The sequence below is a fragment of the Mauremys reevesii genome, linkage group 6, assembly GCF_016161935.1.
Source record: "Mauremys reevesii isolate NIE-2019 linkage group 6, ASM1616193v1, whole genome shotgun sequence".
NCBI classification, from domain to species: domain Eukaryota; kingdom Metazoa; phylum Chordata; order Testudines; family Geoemydidae; genus Mauremys; species Mauremys reevesii.
The window spans coordinates 53481347-53506545 of record NC_052628.1 but is presented as its reverse complement, the minus strand read 5'-3'; the positions used below and the strand labels follow the sequence as shown (position 1 = coordinate 53506545).

At 36.7% G+C, this 25199-nt stretch overlaps 1 protein-coding gene across 28 annotated transcripts in view; it reads left to right on the top strand.

Annotated features, from left to right (window-relative positions):
- The window catches only part of MEF2C (myocyte enhancer factor 2C), a 155095-nt gene that overhangs the window by 65032 nt on the left and 64864 nt on the right, over positions 1-25199 (top strand). For 18 of the 28 annotated variants that reach the window (XM_039544010.1, XM_039544006.1, XM_039544002.1 and 15 more), the window contains 2 exons: positions 4558-4754; positions 17955-18158. In XM_039544010.1, coding sequence (XP_039399944.1) covers positions 4701-4754; positions 17955-18158 — 258 coding nt within the window. In that variant the 5' untranslated portion in view covers positions 4558-4700. Of the gene's footprint in view, positions 1-1807; positions 1872-2537; positions 2643-4189; positions 4210-4557; positions 4755-17954; positions 18159-25199 lie in introns of those variants that run through there. The other 10 variants (XM_039543985.1, XM_039543991.1, XM_039543992.1 and 7 more) reach the window with 6 other exon arrangements.

Here is a 25199-nt window from a genome sequence, read left to right as displayed (position 1 = left end):
CTTTTTATCTGTACGTTGTGCCTGATCATCCAGTCCTTGTACAGGTAAAATTTCAGTGGGAGTTTTGTTTGAATAAGGACTGCTGGGGATTAACTGTTGTTTGTTTGTTTGCTCATTATTTTAATTTAAGAAAACAAATTTTTCTCTGACACATCATTGTTCAGCATTATAGGTATATTTAGCTCTTCCTTTAGGGCCTGATGCAAAGCTTATAAATTATGTCAATGTAAAGACTCCAATTGATTGCAGTGGACTTTTGGATCAGGCCTTTATCTGTAAAGGTAAAGGATTATTTTTACCGCATTTCTCATTTCTTTACTTATTTGATAATATACAGGCTGCTCTATTTGTTTTTGTTTGTTTGCTTGTTTTTTAAATATTTAATCTAATAAACCTACTCAAGAAACATGCTGCCTAAGAAAAGAGAAAAATCTTTATGGCAAGTCTATTTCTTTTGTAATGAAACCATGAAAACTTTAATCAGCTAAGTCTTTCTGGGGTCACCTTCTTGTTTATAAAATAACTATTTTGATTCTCCTATTTAGATACTCCTTACTACCCTTTCTGTGACTTGTTCAAAGAACTCTGTCTGGGGTGTTGCAGCCGTACAGATTCAGACAGTACTGTTCGGAGAAGGAAGTGGAGAGTTTTGGTTCCCATTTTGCACTTCTGGAACAGTTTAGGGAAGGAAGCACCTTTACACCTTTTATTGTTCGTGGTTGCTGACATCATATCCTTCCCTGACCACTCTGTGCGTGTTTCCTGCCATTCTATCAAGATTTTTCTGTGTTGCAGGGAGGGAAAGGGAGAGTTTGTGTGTGTGTGTGTGTGTGTGTGTGTTAGAGAGAGAGAGAGAGAGAGAGAGGTGGGAGTGGTTGAATGATCTGCAGCATTTGTCCTTTACAACTTTTTCCTTTTTTTGAGGCTCAAATCACTCTTCCATCAGCTATATCTGCCTGTGCCAAATCATAAAGTGAACAGAAGCCCGCCAAAATGAAGTTCCTCTTTTTAGTAAGCAGTCTGATTTTTTTATGTTTGGGTTTGCAAAAAAGAGAGAAAAAAATGCTGAAGACTGTAACTCCACAGCATGTAACTATGACATTTTAAAAAAAATGCAGATTGTTTACATGTAACTATGTCATTATGTTGGAAGGTTTCTTTTATGTGGAAAGTTATTTCAGCGAGGCTTCTGGAATTATTTTAAGTCCCTTTGGATAATGAAAGCCTGCAGGACAGCTTAAGTTTTGTACTGTTTGCAAGTTTTCTACTTAGTGTGCTTTATTTGCATTTGGAAAATATAATTTGATCGGTTAACAGGAACTTTAAAAATGTAATACCATAAACTGTATTCCTGCAGGAATATACAAAAAGTATCATGAGCATTACTGAAATTCCTAGAGCAGGTGGAGGGCAAATGATAATACCCATATTTCTTTGTATTCTGGTTGACACAAAAGTTGTCAGTCCTTTGAAGGATATGACCCATGAATCAGATGTACTGATTTACTCATCTCAAGATACATTATACTTCATCGATATAGTTGCTTTTATATATGTTTGTAAAGTGTGTGTGTGTGTGTGTGTGTGTGTGTGTGTGTGTGTGTGTGTACAGACACTCAAATGTGAAATATACATTTTAGAACAATATATGTGTATGTGGGCATATTTATATGTATGTATATAAATAGAGAGACAGATGCACAAAATACCATATATCACAATTTATTTGTATTTGCAATAAAAATAGCAAATTATAGAAAGGCAAGAAATTCACTAAACAAGATCAATAATTTTTATTTGTCATTAGGTTACTAAACAAAAAGCAATCAGGAGAATAAACAAAAAGCACCTCCAGGTGAATTCAGTAAAAGGTAACCTGTTGCCTTTGGGTAACACTTCTTGCATGCCTGTGTAATTTTGAGATAGATATCTATGTATGGGATATCATAATTTCTTCTCCCTCAGACATCCTGTAAATAATGCACTATCTTCCACATTTGTTTTTTCTTCCTAATAGATTGTTTCTTCAAACAATGGGACAAATTTTGCTCTCAGTTACACTGATGTAAATTTGGTGTAGTCAGTGGATTTGACATCCATGTAACCGAGGGCAGAATTTGGCCCAAAAAGTATTGTGTGGCTATTTTAAGAATAGTTTGTTGTGCCATTATTAAGAGTTCTGTACTCTGAGCTGTCTGTAAAAGTTTTTTTTTATTTGAAAGATTGGTCTGAAATGTGGAACTGATAACTGTGTAGGAGAGGGGCTCACCATATTGTTATTTCACCAGGAGCTGGCTGTGCCCTTCCTAGTAGATTTTCAGCATTCACTGATTTTTCTGCGCTCATTCAGCTTCAGAATCTTGATCTGTAAAGCAGCTCTCATCCTTGCTAACCCTGTCACCACTTCTCTAATCTGTCCACCCTGACCTTCTACCTTGAAGTGAATAAGAGCTTAGGCAGGCGTAGTGCTGTAAGCCGATAGTGCCACCAGCTTCAGTTGAATGAAAGGAAAGGAAATTGTTCCATATGCATTTGCTGTGGATTAGTGTATTGGCTTACTGTTACAGAGAAAGCCTGTTAGACTCCTTTGGGTCCTGCATGTGCATGGGAAGCACCACTTTAACTTGCACTTTGTATTGGAGGTAAGACTATAGGAAAAACAGGAAAGAAACCCAGTCCAAGGAAATTTAAGACTGTTTCTAAAAATAGCCTGGGTTTGTTTGTCAACAGTGAATATCAGATGGGACTATGGTTCCTAGATTTGTTTAGAAAAAAGTTTGTATAAATACATTTTAAATAACTTGTTTTAATTCACTGTTTGGCACATCTAGTTTTTTTATGGTTAATATGGTCTGGTGACTGTCATTTTAAGTAGTAAAAAGATTGCTGAACTATTTCAAATGGGCAAAAAAGCTGCAGAAATACTTGTGCACTTTATTTTGATGGCATCACAAATTACTCCATCTTGCATGCCATATACTGTAAAATAATATTGATTAGCGATATTAGGATCTAAACCTTGTTTAATCCAGCAGAATTGATTATATCATAATAGCTAGTTAAAAAATTCTAATCAGCTGATTATCTTTTAGCTATGATCTCAACTCTTCTTAAACTGATAAAATACTGAACAGCTTCAAGTTAAATAAATACAAACAAAATCAAGACAGAATTGAAGATCAGACAGAGTGATGTCCAGTTTTTCTACCTCAGTAGCTTTGAATCAGAGCCAAATAATGGATTAAATGGCCAGGACATCGGCTTAGTGTTACATAACATATTGTGGGAATTTATCAAGTTGGCTGTGAGAGCACCAGCTTAAAATAAACAAGAAAATTCCAATTTGTTGTAAAAATGATAAATTTGGACAAATGAAGAAATAGTTAGTATAACAGAACTGAGGTAAAAGTGGTGATGCACTGATCATTTTTATTTGAATCCTGTTTAGATTGTGGGATTTTTTTTTAAGTGTTTACAAATACTCTGTTCTGTCATACTCAGCTGATAATTATGGTAAATCTTAAGGGTGATAAGAGAAAAAAGGAATATTTATATTATATTAATTTTATTGCCAACTTTAACATGTGTATGAACTTTTGAAAAGTTTTTCTTTTGTTTGGTTTGGTTTGGTTAAATAATGTTTTGCAAGCCTTTAGAATTACTCCTGAAGTTTATGGCATTTTATGGAATATTTTCTGTGTGTTGTCATATATTTATATATTTACTGTAACAGTTTTTAATTGTATAATGCAACTAGTTTTTGTAAAGTGCAGAGGACTAATATGTGGGCTTATCAGAAATGTGAAAATACTAATTCAAAACATTCTTTATTTAGCAACTGTTCCTATTATTCCGTTCTGCATAGATTAAATACCTTATGCAAATATTCTCAAATGGAAAAATTCGCGTTAGCTAGTTACGTACCTGTGGTATAGATAGTTTAGAACATATTTTGAAATGTAGTAGGATAAAGAAGTACTACTTTTCTCTTAAAGTATTTTAAGTAGTACTTGAATTAACTGTAGGTTTTTTAAAGAATTAGATTAAAGGAATTAGATTTAAACTAGCTGACATTTCTCATATATCAAATAGCACTTTAATAATGGTCCTTCCTATTTGCATAATGAGGGGCGTTATCACCCCTGCTGTCAAAACACAAGATTGTTTTCCCTTCAGGAATGAATTAGCTGGCCTACTTAGCATACACAGGTACAGAAAGGTTCGTTAACTCTCGTATTTAGGTAATTTTTCATATTAGCACAATGAATAATATTTTTTAAATAGAGATACCTAAATCCATGAAAATTATAGAGACATGAATTTCAGTCATCTTAATAATTTCTTGAAAGATTTGTCGGGTCATTTATAACTATGAAAATAAACTTTCAGGTTACTACTATTAATATTGTCTTATTTACTTTATAACTGCAGAATAATTTGCTTGTACACTAGAGTATATTTAGGGCACTTGGTAAACTCCCTGTAGTAACTTTTATCTATTTAGCTGGCAGTTTTTATCAGTTTTATAGTAAGAGTTGATTTCTTTTGTGTGCTTAGCAGGAACGGATGCAGGGGTCTGTGAACTGAGTAGTGCAAGTGCTGAAGAGGGAGATTTGTTTTGAGGAAACGGGAAAGAGGAAGAAAAGAGAAGGAAAAAATACATAATTTCAGGAACGAGAGAGAGAAGAAAAACGGGGACTATGGGGAGAAAAAAGATTCAGATCACAAGGATTATGGATGAACGTAACAGACAGGTGAGTAGCAAAAATGACTGTGTATTGGAGCTTCATGTTATAGTATATTGCTGGTGTGGCTTACTCAAGGCATTGGTAATAAAGAAGATAGAGATTTTTTAAAATATTTTTGTCTTGTGTTACACAATATATGAATAAATGGATCTCTAAGGTGCTTTTGGAAACATCAAGATGTCTGACTTGTATATTTTTGCAGTTTATTAATATGTTACAGTTAGGGGTTTGGTGACATAGGCCCTGATCCTGCAAAGACTTATGTGCGTGCTTAACTGTACACACACTGGGAGCAGTTCCATTGACTCATGCACAATGCATAAAGTTAATCATGACTGCAAGTCTTTGCAGGATCCAGGCTATAGCACCTAACCCTGCAAACCCTTATACACATGAACAACTTTATTTGCGTGAGGAGTTGCACTGAACTCAGTGAAACTCCTCACATGTGTAAAATGATTCATGTATGTGCATTTTGGCACAACTGAGTTCTTATCTATGGTACAGGAAAGTACTTGTTTATAATATGTTGAAGTCTTTGCTGCTTGTGTGTTGGACATGGATTTTAAAAGGGATCAGCACAGCATAATGTGGCTTAATAATCAAGACCTAATAATGCTGGTATGTTGCATGCACCATGAAACAAAGAGTCTATACTGATATTGGCAGGAAATAAGTCTGCCAGGGTCAGTCACCAATTTTTTTTTAAAATGTGCTGGACAGTCTGATACCAAATATTAACAGTAGTACATCCACTGGTTAAATGTGATCATAAGCCAAAATTAATGTTTCTCTATTTTAAGAAAAATAAAAGAATCACTATTCAGTGTCCTGAATTAAAATCTGTCAATGTATACTTAATTTGTACCTGAGATATTGTACTAAGATTTAAGGGCCACAAATACAGAAATAAGATACATAACATTATTGAACAGTATAACTAATTGCCCATTAAGAGTGTGGCTACAATTTAGGATTACCCTACTGTAATTATTTTCTATACATCAAAAAGCATTTAGTACTCAGTTAATGTTAATATATTAATTACATGTATTTGATTTATTATTTTCTTTGTATATGCAAATTTGTATGATAGGAAATTATTATGTTGTCTTTAGGGCTTAAAGTCTCATAATACCATCCAGAAGCAACCCAGTAGAGGACTGATATAAAATTTTAGTTTTCAAGCTTGTCTTCCATTGAATTTGTAAGCGCTGTAGTATGAGCATGCCTGGTACTCTGCGTGGCAGAAAATCGAGTTTAAAAAGCAAACAATGCTAGGATTTATGATGGATACAGTCTGTGTTTTCCCTACAGGTTGCTTATTGCCGTGGGCCAAGCCAGAAAGCAATAATTCTGTCAATACAAAACCACCATATTTGTTTTAATTGCTCTGTAGCTTGAAATTGAAATTAAAGTTGAAATATTGAACTGTATGTGTCATTAACTATTTAGACACTGGGTGTTCTGGCCAATTCCATGATACCACAATTTCTTCCAAAGCATGTCTGAATTAACATGTTGTAAATAAAGCTACATAATTTTGCCATTAGTAACATTAATTTATATTGTAACTTTAGTATCCACTTTCATGTGTTAATAGAAGCCAATAGAGGACTTCATTCTCCAATGCAGTCAATCTGGCACCTTTCGTAAGGGGTAAATTTACTTAAAATAAATAAATAATACAGATCTTTAAATCATTTACTGTAGTACTCCAAGATTTTTAACACCAGTTCTCAGAATTAGTAATATCTAAAAGCCTTTCTTTGATTCATATATATTTCATCAGCAATCTTGCAGCCACTCTTAGTCATAACATTGGAAGACTAACAGCTATAGCATTACTATAGAAAGGGTTTATTTTTCCAGTGTTTGGTTATTTTCATAATTTTGGTAAACCAGACTTAATAACAAATCTGGAAGGATAATTATATCATCCTTTAGCTGCCACACACTATAAGTGGCTTGATGCTGTTGTCTCAGTGCTAATAACGTTTTAAAAACTCCAGTAGTAAACTGTTTCTATTGGTTTTTCTCCTTTGTACATTTAGGGCCTGATCCAGAGCCCGGATCAGGCCCTAAAGATTTCTGTTGACTTCAGTGGGCTTTGAATCAAGCAGCTGAGGTCCAGCTGTACTACTAGCAATTCAATATGACTCGATTTTCACTGGCTTTGCTGATTGTTCTTTTAAAAATTTGAACAGGAAGTACTACTTCACAAACATGGGTATTTGTTAAAATATTTCACATCCTGTCAGCTGTTGCAGCTTCTGAGCACAGTTTCATCACTGAATTTGTTTTCTAATGTATACATTTGTGCATTATGGTTTTTTTAAGTCTTCTATATATTGATTTCTACTACTCCATTATATTTGTGAAAACAGAGGAACCAAATTAATTTGGATGCACAGAACAGGGAATTCATAAACTGTAAGAAGTTTTTTAATATTCTTTTTTTTAAAGTCCCAGTTAGAGCCCATTTCTGCAAACCTTACTCATGCAAGTAGTCCCATATTCTAGTCTAATGAGACTACTACTGAATGAGTGATGACTGTTCACCTAGTTTATGGGTTTGGGCTCTTATTCTGTTCCCATCATAAGGAAAGGTTTTCACAAGGGACACAGAACGAAACCAAATCTGTTTATCTGAACCTGTCATATAGTCAGTCGTACTGCAATTTTCAGTGTAGTTCTGAGCAAGGAAGGTTGGATGCAGAGGGTGGGGGAGTGTGCTACATGTGGACTGTTCATCCCATGTGCAGATCGTGCTGTGCCTGAATTCTCTGCAGGGCAGCACATAACACATGGGAAGGCATGAGGCATGTATCAGGGCCAGAGGACCCAGTGATATATAGATCTTCCGATCCTCTCCCCACAGCGGGGATGCCCCATAAGGGCTCTCTGCGTCTTCTTCAGACATTTGGCTGGAATATCTTCAGCAGAAGGACTCTGCAGTTGCTCCACGGCCTGGAGAAAGTGATTCCTCTCCACTGACCCCCACACATTTCCCCTGCCTGACTAATCAGGTGCGGACATTGAGCAGTGGATTTGCCCCATTGGGATAGAGATGGCAATTGTGTGTTTAACAGATAACTACTTGCTGTAGTAGAAGTCTCCTGTGCTGTGAAGAGCACTAGTGTGAGCAGCTTGCAAGAGGCAAAAATTGTGGTGTCTTCAAGCAGTAAAAGAGTATCTCTTTCTAAAAAGAGTTATCTCAATGGATATACTTGGATACTTGGTTGCTAATCTGGCCTTAAATGGAAATTAAAACCCTCAAATTAAAACGGATGCATGTTATAAGCAGACAGTGTGATCAGTACCTTTCTTCATTAAATGTTTGATAATAAATTCTAGATAAATATTGAGGGAATGAGAAATGATCAGGAGTGCTGTTAACAGGCATGTGTTTCTGTCTGCAAAGGAGAAGAGAAGTGTAACATGGATATATGATCTGTGCTTTTCTTGAAACAGTTGAAACAATGAAATCTTTGAATAGTTAAAGAAAAATTAATACAAATTACTCAGAGGCATGATCTTGAACTATTGCAGTCAACGGGAGTTTTGCCATTGACTTCAATGAGGGCCAGCTCAAGTCCTGTAATCATGGGGAAGCATTCATTGAATTTTGTTTTATGGGTGCTGGCAGGGGGACAGGTTCTGGTTGGCCCTCACATTGGTGCATGGTGAGAGAAGGAGAGTAAAATAAGTCTTCTCCTTCCCTGGATGGCCCCAGATTCATCCCAGTTAGGGAACCCATTGCATTTGGCCAGGGCCATTTCTCACAAGCCTTTTCACTGTGCTTTAGACCAGAGAGAGGAAGAATAAAAATATCCCACAGCCTCATGTTAATGGCAGATGGTTGGAACTTTGCCGTGGGCTTGCTGCTATAGCAGTCCTAGCAACTGGGAGGCCAGTAAGGGTTATCTGCATGCTCAGATTCTGTGGCACCATCAGTTGAGGTGGTAGCCAGCAATATCAGCCTTGTCTTCTGATTTTGGCCCATAAGTTCCAACAGAGACTAGCCAGCAAATCAGATTGTTGAGGGTTGTCAAGATAAGGGCTAGAAAAAGGGGGTGTTGGTGCAAAAACATAGATATTTTTTCTGTTTTTATGTTTGTTTATTTCAAAGTCCCCTTCCCCCCCCCCAAATCAACTAGTTCTACATTTGATTGTAATATGGGAGGCAAGGGGTATTTTCCAAACATTTTGTTTAAATTTCCCCCCATTTATTTTTCAAATTTTGAAATTTGAAACATTTCAACCAGTTGTAGTGAGGGCCATTTGCAGTTGCACCGGTGTCCCATAGAGAAAGGTGAAATGGTGTGGGCGGGAGGTGGAATAGCTCCAGAAATTCCCTTTACACTACCCAGACAAGGCAGGCAGGCTTAAAGGGATGGCTTTAGTTCCATAATTATGTTATACTACTGTTATAATAGGACATTTTGCGATGCCTAATCAGAGTGCACATTGATTCAAAAATACTCTGGTGTCAGATTTTGAACAGCTTCCAAGACCTTGCTGTCTATCTCCATCATTTATTCTTATTATTAAGAGTCTAACCATGTTGGACTTCACTGTGAGAACTTGTGTGACTGGGACAAAAAGGATTTGGCCTTAAATGTGGTCTAATGATTTTCATTCCTGCAATCTTCTTTCTGATGTTTTACGTTTCTTTATTTTCCTAGTTGTGAAGCATGCTGATATCCATATTCCTAATTTTAACTGAGCTCTGCTTAACTAATAACTCTGCACATTTTGCTTGAAACATCTCCTTCAGTTTTGTTATGAGCTGGGGAGGGGTAGGTAGAGGACCATCAGATACTATAGAAAATACGTACTCAGATATTAGACACTCTCCCCAAAGGAGCATGGCTCTGTAGCTGGTTTGAAAATGATATTAGAGGCACTTGGAAAACACGTGCAGAGAAACTTTTGCATGTGTACGACTTTTGATAATTCTTAGCTCCCAGAACATGTGTGAAACTAGGTAAAACAAGACTTGCTACAGTTAACAGCTGAACAGAGAACAAATTAAAGCGGATAAGCAAAGTGAGGTTACAGGGCAGAGAAGAGTATCCTGGAGGGAAATGTCCATTTGCAGGAAGACCTAGATTTGTTCTACTGACTCCAATACCTCATGCGGCTAGTTTCAAAACTAGTTTCAGACTTACGGGCATCTATTTTTATCTACATTAGCTCTGTTGAAAAGAGCAGACTACAAGATCGTCATCTCAATCAGAATGTCATCTGTAGAAGCAGAAAAGGAAGCCTGACGATTTAGTGCAAAAATCAGCTCAAATTTAGGAGGACATTTTGTGAGATCCACCACCACCACCAAAAAAAAAAAAAAATTCAGTCTGCTCTCACAAGTTAACTTGGTTTTAGTCTAGTTTTGAGATTTTATGAGGTTGGTGGGTTGCCCCCCATTACAGTGCTTTATGAAGGGAATTCTCAATATCATTTAATAGTGCAGCTCTACACCACCCTTTTCAGTGAGATGTACCTTAAAACCATGATGTAGCTCTTAATTTCTGCAAGCCTGATTTGCCATCCTTACTCACATTAAGTAGTAATTTACATCATGAGTAATGGCACTGGAATAGATTTTCCTTGTTAGGCACAACTCCTAGTTTTATCAGAGAGGCTACCTCAACTTTTCTCTCTCTTTAAGTAACAGAAGATGTACACTGAATTTTAGTGGCCAGGTTACTAATTTTAATGGCCCAATTGGCCGTGATTCCATTTTAATCTGAAATTCTTTCATGTTGTACTAATCTAATTGATATTCCATACATGGTAGAGAAAATGTTTTAGAAGAGATGCAGACTTAATAATGAATTTCATGGCTGTATTATATTTAAGATTAGGTATGCTTGTATTTCCAAAATATACCAGAGTATAATTTAAAGTTAATTAGCTTTAGGTAAATATTTAGGCCAGATTACTTTTAATTTGAAATATGAATGAGCAGCCTAAGTAAGGATAGTCCAATAGTAATTATGGTATCATTAAACATTGCTGTGTTGAAAACTAGAGCAGATATGGCCACTGCCTTTCTGTCTTGTAAGGATTGATTTGGAAGGCCCTGAGGGAGAAAGAGCTGGAGGTGGGAAGCAGAACTGAAGCCATTGTGGAGAGGAAGAAGTTACACTCTTCCTGTTATGACAGGAAATGCAGACAAATGTGCTTCCTGACCATTTGCTCAGCAGGGAATGAAATATTCTTTGACCTTTACCTTACGAACATTTTAGTTTTGTAGAACTAGTAAACATGTTTTTTACCCTAAACATTTATTTGTACCTGCCAGACCTAGTGAATGTGGTATAGATAAAAAGTCAGTTTTATTGTACTTTATATTATCTAGAGTATGTGTATATGGATAGAAAGGATATATTTTCTCACTAATAAGATGCCTATGTCTATACATCTAGATATAAGTGAGTTAATTCAATCTGTCCTAATGAGTGAAGAGGAGTGGTATAACTGAGATTAACAATCATTATGCATATCATTCAATAGAGAAAAAAATAATATCCAGCCTTTCTTCACGTCTGAATATGATATAGGTTATGTTTTGAAGAATTAGAACTGTTTAGAATATATGGGAATAAAAGACTCTGAATACTGCCTACCATAATAATTTGTGAGTTGCTATACCATCCATTAATTAACATACCTTTGAGTTATCCCTCTCCTCTTTATTCATGAAGACAAATGTCATAACAGAGATCAGCCATTATGTACTAAAAAATGTAGGACTTGTGAAAGAGTGAATAATCTCACAGTTTCTGCTCCATTATTTGTGTGCTGATACACTAACAATACAGTGTAATGAAAAAGTACAGCACCTTCATTTTTGTGAAGCTTAATCATGAGATGCTACAGAACCCTGTTTTATAAGATAGGGCCTTTTAATATATTACAGTCATAATTTTAGGTCATTCTACTTAGAGCTCCTCTTTAGTAATGCTGTTCAGCAAGTCAAGGCTCAGTATGCTTGAGGCTGTCAAGCACAATAGTTCTTTTTGCAGCATAACTCGCTGCTGTGTCATCCCTATAAGTTATGCTGGAGAGTTACAAGAACATAGAGCAGGCTGCTGAAGAGTCCCTTACTGCTCTTTAAAGGGCCTTTCATTTAATATGGCATGCCTAGTCGTTGTCGCATAAAGGAGGTTTGTCTAGAGGGAATCCTGCAGTGGTGCTGCTTCCCACTGCCACCACCACTGAACATAGTCATAAAGTTTGTTGCAGGAGAGCCTTTTAAAATGACAAACTGAGCTAAGCAGAATAGAATAGTCGGGGGTGGGAATAGAAAGGGGGTTGCAGTTTCTGAAGAGCTGTCGGGGTTTGGCTATACGATAAGTAGAGATAAGTGTCTGCCCCTGGCACTTTAGTCAAGAGTCACATGGCTCATACATAGCCATCTTGATTTTATGATGATGAGGGTACTTCATTTGACGCTTCCTGTTTCCCAGATAACCTATATCAGCTCACCCCACTCTGACTGAGGAGGGACAACCAGCACAACACTCCCCCATAGCCAGGTAGAAGGCATACATCAAATATTGGATGCATGAGCTGCCTCTGGTTTCCACAGGCCCTCACATTAACATATACATAATATCAGGAAATGTATTGGGGGGGGAGTTCAGACTCCCGGCTCTTCTCCTCCGTTCAGTGCCAGCAACTGCACAGCCTTATGTGCAACTGCACAGCCTTATGTGCAACTGCACAGCCTCATGTCAGGACAGGAAGAGGTGAGGGAAGACCTGACATTCTGTCCACGGATTGAATTGCTGCTGGAGGGCAGGGCAGAGCACAGGCTGCTGTTTGGAAAACAGAAAAAGTAAGCCATAGACTCTGTGTCCCCCAGTGACAGATACTGAGTACCAATGATGGCACCGCTATTACAGGACAGTCACTCAAAATCAATCTCTCAGATTATCTCAGATTTAAAAGTCAAAAGTGGAAGAGTCCAAAGGAAAAAAAATGTAGCATCAGTGCAGCAGAGACAGGTCATAGACTAAATCAGCAGAATAAAAGCTTCTACCTCTCAGCAATGATTTCTGCTCTTACACTGTTCCATTCACATCTACAAGCAGCCCAACAATTTTGGCATAATTTTAGATAAATAAAAACAATTGCAAGTAGATTGCTGTTTCTTTCTGTTATCACCGTCTGCTGGTATAGTGTCTGAGTGGAAAAAGCATACATACACGTTGTATTATTCATTCCAGTATGTGAAAGGACTATATACAAAACCAACTAATCTATCTCCTAATGTATTTAATTTAAACAAACATTACTCACTACAAATAGAATGCCAAATTCTGGCACTGTGCCAAATTACCTTCCTAGTGAGAGCATATTGCAGCTATGAAGCAGTGTGAATGTGCACCTGCATTCTGGCTGGCTACAGCTCCATTCACAGATATCACAGTCCCTGGTCCCAAGACCATGCCTCAGGAAGCCCCTTCACAGCTTTGACCATAGAAAGCCTGAAGAATTTTCTTTCTGTAGTTTTGGAGGAGAACCACAATTGGAGATGGAAAGTGTCCTCCCCAAATCACCTTTGGTCCATGCTTTCCTTGTTGTGATTACAGTAAGTTTAACCTCTAGCCAGAATTTGGTCCAAAATTCATGAAGACCTAGCCTTGATTTATGGGAGGGAAGCTAGGAACGGGCTTTTTCACTCTTTCTTTTGTTTTTGTAATATTTAGAACAAGTGTGGTTTGCTCAAAGCCTGGACAATCATCTTTGCATTTAAACTTCCTTACTCCACGTACCCAAGTACTGCAGACTTTCAGGGCCTGATCTTCTGAGGTGCTGGGCATTGCCATTGTGTTCAGTGAAAGTTCAGGGGCTCATCAGCTCTGAAAAGCAGGCTCTAAATGAATAAAGCAAGCTGTATTCAGAGCTTATGTAGAACACATGCAACATGATTAATTTTCAGCATGCTGCACAAGTACATGCTCCATTCCCTGCACACTCCACTGGAAATGTTGTCTGTGAAATACTGCTTGGCCACACTAGTTACACAGTACTTATAGAATTGTACTTTTGAAAACTTAAACATATTGACAATTGCTTTTCTACTGTATGGCTTATGTATTTTGTGTGTGAGAGGCTTCAAGGTTTTAAGCGGGTAAGTGCTAACCTCCTCATTCTAGGCAGCCATTTTATATTTCTCAACATTTAATTCCCCGGTTATATCACTGTCATCATAGACTAGTCCAAGAGGCTAGGACTTCACAAATTGCCCAGTCAGGGCTTGATAAACCTCCTGAATACAAAGAAAAATATGGAAACTTGAGGACAGTACTAGACATCCACTGGTCCAGAAAGCAGAAAGGATAAAGCATGTCCCAAATCTGATTTGGACAGCAGGCTCAATTGTTAATAAATTAATGAACTAGTCCTTGGTACAGTCAGCAGGGGTAAGAATATGAAATTATTCAATCTGTGCTACTGAAAAATACATTTACTATTAATCAGATATGATCAAAATCCATGCAAATAGGTCAGTTTTATTTTTAAATATGTCAGTAAATTGGCAACACATAGTTAGATTTTACATTATAAGAGTGTTCCTTCCTGAGAAATTGTTCCTGTAGTCTGACAGATTATCTTGCTGCTTATATGGCTTATGATGTTTGTAGTATCTGAGTTCCTGATCAGTTATCAGAATTATTCCTTTTAGAGATTTTTTTAGCCCTAGTAAAGTGATCATATTTGGATTGTGAAATGTTACAGTAAACCCCTTCTCCTCAATATGACCAGCTACAATGTTTTAATACAATCATTAAGCTACTCTGTAGTTTGTGTGAATTTAACTGTGTTTAAGAAATGTCTGTATTTACTTCATGTTCTTAACTTAGCACAAGTAAAAATTATTTAAGTACAGAATTATAGACTTCCAACTATAGGTTTCAGTTGGTTTTCACCTAGACATAAAGAGACAACATATTTTTAAATTACTGCAATCTTTAATACTCAGTAAAATCACTGTAGTGCTAAAATATTGTATCTATCATCTTAATCAACATTTATTAGCTAATTTTGATTTAGGTGAATATAGCTAGCAACATATTGGACACAAAATACAAAGTGAAATAATATTTTTGCTGTTTGTTCATATTATTCACCTAAATATTTTAGAGGATAAATGAGTACATTCCTCTTCTTGATGTGGCTACAAAAAGGAAATTATATGAAAAAAGAATGTATTTTTAAATACCTTTAAAATTACTCTTAATCTCTCCTGAAGGTCTTGACCCTACTGCACATTTATTAAATAAATAGGCTCATCCCTATTACAAACTATTGTAAAAGTATGAGAAATTACATTATTACAATACATTATTAGGTATAAGTGCAAAAGCTCTGAATTGCAATCAGTCAATGAGTAGAATATTTTAAAAATAATATTCTAGATCATTTTAGAAACAGTAATAGCTACAATTGTTTTTATGTCTATGAACAATGGCAAAAAGCATTATATAATACATTTGAAGACTGTTAAAAAGAACATGGAGATAATAGTGAATTAAATTCAGAGCAATTAAGATTACATTTTAAAGAAAAGTTAATAAAACCTCTAGCTTATCTGTTGTCCTTTTTTATTTTCAGTGTTCGTGAAAAGGCACTATAAGTAGTATCTTTTTTGTGATAAGTGTTATGAAATAAGTATGTGCTATGCAGCACATCTGTGCGGTTACCCAAAATGTTCAGGAGCACCTAACAGTAAACACAAACAGTGGCTTTAAAGATATTTCTGTGCTGAAGTATACTTTGATGGTGAGGAGCTGTAACATGCTAAATACTGAGGTTTCTGTGCAACAGAAACCATATTGTATAGATACACTCCACCTACAGTACTGTGGTCAACTAGTCTGATTGAAAATAGTTTTACATGCAGGAAAATGTGTCGGGTTAGTACATTCTCCCCTCTGCATGTGATCTATAGCTTGTGTAGCCTTTTCTAAAAAACTATATAGATGTTCATATTACTGTGTATAACATTGCATCAAAAGACAAAAGACATGTCTGGCTTCAAGACTAAGCTTGATAAGTTTATGGAGGGGATGATATGATGGGATAGCCTATTTTTGGTGATTAATTGATCTTTGACTGTTAACAGTAAATATGCCCAATGGCCTGAGATGGGACGTTAGATAGGATGGGATCTGAGTTACTACAGAGAATTCATTCCTGGGTGTCTGGCTGGTGAGTCTTGCTCCCATGCTCAGGGTTTAACTGATCGCCATATATGAGGTTGGGAAGGAATTTTCCTCCAGGGCAGATTGGCAGAGGCCCTGGGGGGGTTTCACCTTCCTCTACAGCATGGGGCACGGGTCACTTGCTGGAGGATTCTCTGCACCTTGAAGTCTTTAAACCATGATTTGAGGACTTCAGTAGCTCAGACATAGGTTAGGGGTTTGATATGGGAATGGGTGGGTTAAATTCTATGGCCTGCGTTGTGCGGGAGGTCAGACTAGACAATCATAATGGTCCCTTCTGACCTTAAAGTCTGTGATTCTATGATCACAGTTTTCTGCAGGCAGATAAAATGTTCAAAAGGCATTTGAAAAACTGGTCAGTTTTTCAATGGTAAGATGAGTTTTTGACTGTGTATTTGATCAATCATGCCAAATAGCAAAAGCCAGCTGTACCTTTCCCATTTAGATATGTCTTAATATCATCTCTTGACAAAAATATAGACTCTAGTCTAATGCTATGCAAACTGTTTTTTTCAATGCTCCAATAATCAGATTTAATACTAATCTATCTGTTGTTAATAGATTTTATAAAGGTGTTACAATGATCGAGACAGCAATAAAAGTGACTTCATTCATGATACATTGTGGAGAATAAATGTACAGAGTATTGGCATACAGCCACATCTCTTTGAGATAGACTAGCTGGTAGGGATTAGAAGGTACTTAAATGTCACGTTTTCCATGGCATGACAACCAGCTGGGATTCCAAGGTAGACTGGGGTTGCAGTTAGCATTAGCTTGCATTAGGAGTGTAACAAGATAAAACAACAGCCTCATGAACCATGCACAATGGAATATTTTTTGCCTCAGTGATGAACTATGTGCATAGGTACTTTTACTGATGGTATTAAAGAATTGGTAGCACTGAGTGTCAGATTAAGCAAGTGTACACTACCTGGTTAGTGCTTGTCCTTAAGTGTCAAATACCCTCACTGCATATTTGATTTGACTGATAATTATTTTAGTACCATATATTTATTCACTTTCAAAATCCATCACAGAAAATTACTATAGAGGAAAATAGCTATTAAAAATAAAACATCAATTTATGTGTTTAATGCAAATAGAATACAGGGAAAAAAAGAAACAAGTCAGGTCTTACTATTAGATTAGATTTCTCATGGTAAGAAACTCATGTACTACTTTGAGATTAAATAAAATGTGTTGACAGCTATGTATGGATAAGAGCTCACCTCAATAATGCATATATATTACTGGCTAGTCAGTACTTATATAACTTGTTCTTCACTCCCGATTTATATTCTTCATTGTACTGACACTTGAAAGTGAAACAAAAAGGATTTTTTAATATATTTGGTCATTTTTCAAAACTGTTACAGATCTGTGCATCTCTACATCAAATATTTTTGATTAATTAAATGTGATAAAACTTTTCTTACTGGTAGACAAATTGGGGGGAGGGAATTCAACTGGAATTAATATCTGTTAAATAAGAATAGGCTGAATCTTTTGTTAAAAGTTTTCTAGAACTGAGGTGTGATTTTTAAAATGTTGTGGGGGTGGGAGGCAAAGACATCTACTATGCAGAATAAACGTAATAGCTTAGGTGTGGGCAAAAGATTAAGAGTACTGAATTAAAATATTTTGGGAAGAATCCAGTGCCAATGTTTTAAACTGGTTAATGAGACAGGAAAAATTCACAGCTCAACTAATGGAAATGCCCCATATTTTTTTACTTTCTGTAGTTTGAATTGTGCATTGAGGATTATATGCATTTCCCTCAGTTACTTAGCACTCAGATATTTATATTCTGTATTGGAACCATGTTTCGATTTATTTGCTTTCTGGATGAACTTATTCAAGCTCAAACACTATAGCAATTGCAAGTTATAATTTCATAAAAGAAAAGGGACTTTAAAAAGAGACTTAGAGATTTTTGACAGACCTGTTTTCCTTTTTCCAGGTGACATTTACAAAGAGGAAATTTGGGTTAATGAAGAAGGCTTATGAGCTGAGTGTTCTATGTGACTGTGAGATTGCTCTAATCATCTTCAACAGCACCAACAAACTGTTCCAGTATGCCAGCACTGATATGGACAAAGTGTTGCTGAAATATACAGAGTACAATGAGCCACATGAGAGTCGAACGAATTCAGATATTGTTGAGGTAAGAATTTATGTCCTGTGAGGACTAATTTTTGTCAATGCTCATCTAAGACATCTGATCTTGATGAATGATTTCTGAAGTTGTGTAGTTTATTTTTAAGAATATCGTAATTTAAAAGAATTCAAGGAAAATTGACTTAAAAGTTATATAACAAATGTTTGCACTTTCTCTGCCACTCAAAAATGGTTGAACATTGGAAAAAAATCCAGCTTTGCTTAGAATGCTTTTACCAAATTTGTAAAATTAGAACATGGAAACAACATTTATCAGAATGTTATTGACACCTTATAACATTATTATAGTAATATTATTTAATGTAGACTGTTAAATGTAGTAGTCTGTATTTTAACTGTTCAAGAATATCAGTTCAAACTTAAAACATTCATTTTCAGCATTCATTAATTCCATTACTATCATAGCAAGTTAAACATAGTTTAAGACTCAAACCAAAGTAAATGTGACTTTTATGGATTTTGTTAATATAATAAAACAGAGTAAAATTTCCAAAACTGCCTAAGTGACTTAGGGGCCAACAGGTAACATTTTCAAAAGCACTTCAGTGACTAGGCACTTAAGTCACTGAGGTGCTTTAGAAAAGTTTACCCTTAAACTCTTAAATCACTTAGATGTTTTTGCAAATGAGACTTAGATGCTTCTGAAAATGTTATCCTTGATGTACGCTAGTCAAGAATTTTGAGCGCTGCAATAGAAGAGATTAAATTTAATGTGTATATTTTAGATACTTTTGATGAAGAAATAGTTTATGAGCCTATAGATTGTATTGTACTTGCTGCTAGAGGTTCACAATGCAGTCACTTGAAACTATATTAACAAATATTGTAACCAAGAATATAACCCTTTTTGCAATCTAGTTTCATGTTGATGTACAGGGCTCTACTGTTTAGCTACCTCCCAGATCCACCTGCACATCTCCTTGCCCCCATTAGGAAGGGGAGTGAGTTCTCACCAAAGGGTGCACCATGGGTGCTGGAATCCATGTGAGGTGGGACCATGAAGGGCATGGGATGAATAACATTGCCCCCCACTTCTCCAAGCCCCCATTGAAGCCTCCACATAGATGGCCAAAGTCTCCTGCTGATCTCTGGGGATTCAGCCCTGGTGGCCAGTCCCATATGCCATTCTGCAAGGGACAAACCCTGACCCTCAAATTATCCTCCTTCCTCTCCTGACGGAACAAAAAGAATGCATTCTTAGGGAGGAAAACCTTTTTGTGATATTTTCCCTTTAAGCTCCCTCTTTCAGGTTTTCCTATGGAAATGGGTGATTAGGCCAGTAGGTCGAGATTTAGCTGAGTAATATGCTGTGCTTCACAATGAGTGTGTATGTCCTTTGATCAACAAGTCCTTTGGTTTCCAAGAAACTTCAATGTAAAAATGAAATTTAAGCTATGCTTATGTTGCTGTAACTTTAAGGAGTAGATTTTCAAAGGGAATGATATGAACACCTGCAAAATCCTTTTTATTTATTTATTTATTGCATTAAAAAAATTGTCTAATTTACTCACATGATGGCCATTTTGTATTCCAATGTGTAATTCTGTGGGACACACAAACTTCTGTGGATAACCCAATTGTTAATTTAGCCAAAAAATGGGTAAATATAATTATAATTATTTAACTAGAATGAAGTTAGCAATAAAGAGAACAAGCCAGATAAAGTGCCTTTCATTATGTATCTTCCCATATGGATTAGCTGTGATAGTAGTTTAATCAGTGGGCAGTTTGAGTGATATGGTTTCTAGCATTGAGAAGTGCTTAGGCCTCTCCAGTGACAGTATTGTTACAAGGTCGGAAGAAATAGTTAAGCATCATGTTCGTGTTGAAAAAGATTTCTTATATTACCAAAAAAAAATATCTGTGCAAGTATGTCTTTACTTGATCATTCACTTTATTGTTACCAGTACAATGGGGCAAAAAACCCACAAAAGAGCAGACAGATGGCTTTGCACTCAGTGTAGTTTTGATATATGTTAAGGTACAGAATACAAAACTGCCACATTTTAAATATTTAAATTGATCATTTAAAATTTGACTGCATTATGAGTATTTCCTTGAGGGGAGTCCACTGCATCTGGCTGTGTGACATCTAGACTTCATATAGCTTTTAATTTTGTTCTTTCTAGGCAATCAAAAGCAGCCTAAGAATTGGATGGTATTATTAAGTTTGTTCATTTTCATCTTAATGATTGTTCAATAACTATACTTCAGCAAAAGTACAGAGCATAGCTCTGCTTGAAGCTTTCTACAGAACTAGAGAAGAAAATCTTTTAAAGTAACATTGTTTTTGAAATACATGCAAGGTAACATGTAACGTTCTCTGTAATTAATTTAGAATCCCAATTTCTCTTCACATGATGCATAGTAACGTCTGTTTAGTTACTTGTTTCAATTCCACTCTTGGTCATTAGCACATATCACAACTTCTTCAAATGGTATATATTCCTATAATTCAAAAAAATATGTAAATAAGAACATTAGTATGGCCATACTTGGTCAGACCAATGCTCTGTCTAGCCCAGCATCATGTCTTCTAACAGTGGCCAGTGCCAGGTGCTTCAGAGGGAATGTGGCAATTATCAAGTGATCCATCCACTGTCGTCCAGACTCAGCTTCTAGAAATCAGAGGTTTAGGGACACCCGGAGCAGGGGGCTGCATCCCTGATTATTTTGGCTAATAGCCATTGGTGGACATATCCTCTGGGAATTTATCTAGTTCTCTTTTGAACCCCGTTATAATTTTAATCCTTTCAGTATTTTCAAATGAAATTATTGCTATTCAGATTTATGCCTAAATTATTTTTATATAGCTCTGATTAAAGTTGTTAGTTTTATTATCAGCCATTTTAAATGCATTTTACGGGAATTAATTATGTCTAGTATTTATGAAGATAACTCTTCAGATAACAATTTATTATTTGAAGTAACAGAAGGCACAGGACTTTGCATTTCTAATAAGTGTTATGCTGTTTTTCAAGGAAGAAATGACTTGGAATGAAGTTAATGGGTGTTCTAATAGTTGGCAGTGTTATTGCAAATCACACCAAGCTATCTCAGTGCTGCCCAACTTGTACATATAGAATTCAGAGTACAGACATGACACAAAGTAGATTAGATTAAGAGAATTTATAAACCTTTTAAACCCAGTTGTGTTTGTCTTTTTTTCAGACTTTCTCATTTATCATATTAAAAACAATTATTCCTATAATGTTCTTTATACATAACAATCACAGTCCCATATGATACCTATCTCTGAAATTGCCTGTACAACTTCATTTCACTCAGTATGCAACAGATCCAATGTTACCTTAGTTATAAAAATGTATTCTGAAACACAGGAGTGGGAGTTCAGAGTTCTTCAAGTTTGTAAAAATTATCTGATAATTGGGTTGGTTTCAGGCATTACAGTGTAAATTTCCTCTTACCACCTACTGTTGACCTAAACTCTAAAATGGAGGTATATCACTTTTGAGAGAGAAAAGTGTATTCACCCTCCATATTTGGATCTCTTCTAAGCAGTGAATGACAACTATTCCAAATCCTGTTGAATTATGTGTGGCAGTTTTGTGATGTGTATTGGTTCTGCAAACAAAGGTTCACTTTGAGGCCTCAGTTTGGAGTTGAACTGTGTGTTCCTAAAACTGAAGCCTCAGTGTCTTTAACCACTAAACCACCCATCCCACAGTCTTTCATTAAACCTTATTTCTGTTAATAACACACATCAGTTACTGGGATGTGACAATTTATTTTAAGGAATACTATGAGCTATGTAAGATTTGGTTCTCGCTAAACCTTTTGGTTTTGATGGCAAAGATTAACTTCTGCATTATGTAAACTTCCTAATGCTGGATGATAGGTACCAAAAACAATACACTTACTATAGTTGTTGGTCTAAAAATAGAATTATCTTGTGCGATAGAAAATTTTAGATTACTAGAAGTCTTGTTATTCTTTACTTTAAAGTGGGATAACACTTTCTCAGAATAAAAACTCCTTTTGCGTCTACTACACATTTTTGTTTAATCTATAAAATAGCATTGTTACAACTATGGGTTTCACTCCATCTTTAGTTGTATACAAAATACCTCAGATTCCCCCTTTCTTTAATTGAGTGGGATCTATAATAGGTATCTCTTACTTAACATGCACAAAATCATAGTCCTCCAGTTTTGGTTACTGAGGTCATAAATGGCTGTATTGGTATTTCTGCTTGGGGATGAGGAAAAAATGGGATTAAGATAAAAGTGGGGTGGGATAATTTACTTAAGTGAGCAAACTACACTTTTCTGCAGTAGAACAGAGATCTCAATGTTTGTTCAAAATCATGGGGTCTGATTCTCCTCATTTGTATAAGTTTTACACAGTTCTAACATCACTGACTTCAGTGGAGTTTCTCTTGCTGTATACCAGTCTGAGTGAGAGGAAAATCAGGCCCATGGCTTGTGAATTTGAGCTGCTTGTATACACTAGCTCTGGGCCCCATTTACTGCCTATGTCCCTAAAAAGTAAGTGGGTCATATGTCATAAATAAAGGATGCATGCATCTCATAAAGATACCTCTAATGAACTAATCTTTACACACCTTGAAAACATGGCCTTAGTTAAAATAGTTTTGTCTGTTAGTATATATCTGATTAAAATGCATGGAAAACACCAGTTTTGATTATTTTGACACACAAAGTCAAATAGGGAAATCTAGTCTGCAACTGCCAATTGTACCAAACCTTAAGGTCTATGATTGCTACAGAGCCATGCCTAAACAGCCATTTGTCTGCAAGAAAAACTGATCTTTTTTGCCTCTTTTTTGTGCCTGATCATGCTTTTCCCTATGGTTTACTCTGTTCCTCATATCAGAGACCACTTTCCAACATTACCTCCAGGTTTTGGGCTAATAGACCTGCCTCTGTTACCCAGCCTTATGAGCATCACATAGCTTTCCCTCCCACATCACCCCCTTTTTACTTTTACCACAACTGCAATACTTGCCTACTGCCATCTGAACAAGGGAGAAGGTGGACAACACTTCACCATTGATAAGGAAGCATGTATGAAGGACTGCTCCATGACACACGGCTATTTATCATCCTCTGTTTGCTCTAATTTATCCAGTCTAGTGCATTTGTTCTCCATTCTCCATTTGGGCAGAACTCATTGACTTGAAGTGGAAATCTTGCCTGAGTAAGGGATACACATTCAGCTCAGCCAATAGTGCCAAAGCACAGTGTCATTCCTCCAGGAGACTGGAAAGGCCATTGTCCTTTGTTTGCATGGGGACTATTTTTAGAGTTATCTTGGCTGCAAACATAATTACAATCATAAGTGTATTATAGAAATCAGTGTGTTTGTTTAGCTAAGCCATTAGGCTTTTTGCAGATTTAAAGTGACGTCTCCTGCCTGCCTTCCCCCATGCCATTACAGCCTCAGCTACTGTCTCATCTTCATCAGGTCTCTCATGAATCCTTACCAAGCCCTGTTCTTTTTCAGTCTCTAAATCTCCTAGTCCCCTCTCTCTGATTCCCACTCTGTCCCCATGCACATAAATAACTCCCTCTCCCAGCCCGCCAGTTCATCACTCAGCTCTTCTGTGATCTCCAGTCCATCAATCTCTCTGCCCATACTCCCCCCTTTCTCAAGCTGACCACCTCTCTGTTGATTCCATGGTCACTATCTTCAACTCAAATTCTCCTGCTCAGTTCCTCTTTCAGATTCGTCCCACTGACTCTCTGTTCTGGCTCCGCACTCCTCCACCTCTTCTCTTCCTCATACCACTGAGCACTTGTGGAGAAAAAACAGAATTCCTCCACTATAATTTGTTTTCTGTTCATTCAACTTTGCCATATTCTTTATAGAAACAGATCCACTTCTCCACACTAATCATCCAGCTGCTCTTCTCTAAACTTCTACCTCACACGCATACACTCACCTGTCCACGATCTTAGCAGTTTTTAAAACAGTTTTGATGTTATCTAGCAAGAACTTCTTTTCCCTACTCCCAGCATCTTTCTTTCCCCACAATCTCATAACTTTGAACTGTCTCTCCTGCTATCGACTCCCGACACTTTGACTCTCTCTCTTCCTAACTCCTCCCCTTCCCTCTTTTTTCTAAATCTTTGTTACACACACTGACCCCTGCTTCTTTCATTCAACCTTCAAACATACGTTGGTAGCCCCCATCTCCGAAAAATCCCTCCTTTAACCTCACTTGCCTGCCTCATTACCACACTGGCTCCCTCCTCTCCTTCTCCTCAAAGTTTCTCAAGCATGCCATGTCCTCCCACCCATATTTCCTCTTTCCCTGTTCTCTTAATGGATTATGGTCACTATTTCTACAGCAGACAAAAGCATGATAGACACTTTACTGGATAAGTAAAAGACAAGTCCCTGCCCAGAGAACTTACACGAGTGAGGGCAACAAAGAAAAACATTAGGGTAAAAGATAAAAAAAGGAAGGATTACAATGATAAAGTCACATGGTTACCCAAGTAAGACACATCTGAATCCTCTGCAAACTCATTTCCATTTCACGACACTTAAACCACCCTTACTAAGGGCCATCTCCTGACCAGTTATAAGGGTCTCTTCAGCTTGACCTCCTTCATGGTCCCTCATGTCCAATCTTATCTTTTTTAATCTGTCTGCCACTTTCAAAACAATTGATAACTTCCTCCTTTTCTGCTGTCTTCCTTCCTCGGGGGTTTTCCTCGTCCTGTTCTCTCCTTCTCCTACATTTCCAGCTGCTCCCTTAGTGTCACTCTCAGTGACCTTCTCCTTTCATCATTGCTGATGCCCCTTTGTCCTCACTCCCCTCCTCTTTATCTCTGGATGACCTTACTCTCATGGCAATATAAGTGACATCATCAAGAGGTAGCTTTATTCAGAGTTCAGTCTAGCAGGAAGATTGCAATATTCCTTGGCTTTTGAGGGTAGAGGGGCATTGTTATTCTATTTTGAAAGCATAAATCACAATTTCAAAAAGCTACACACACTTTACTTACAAGATCTTTTTTAAAAAGTGAATCAAAAC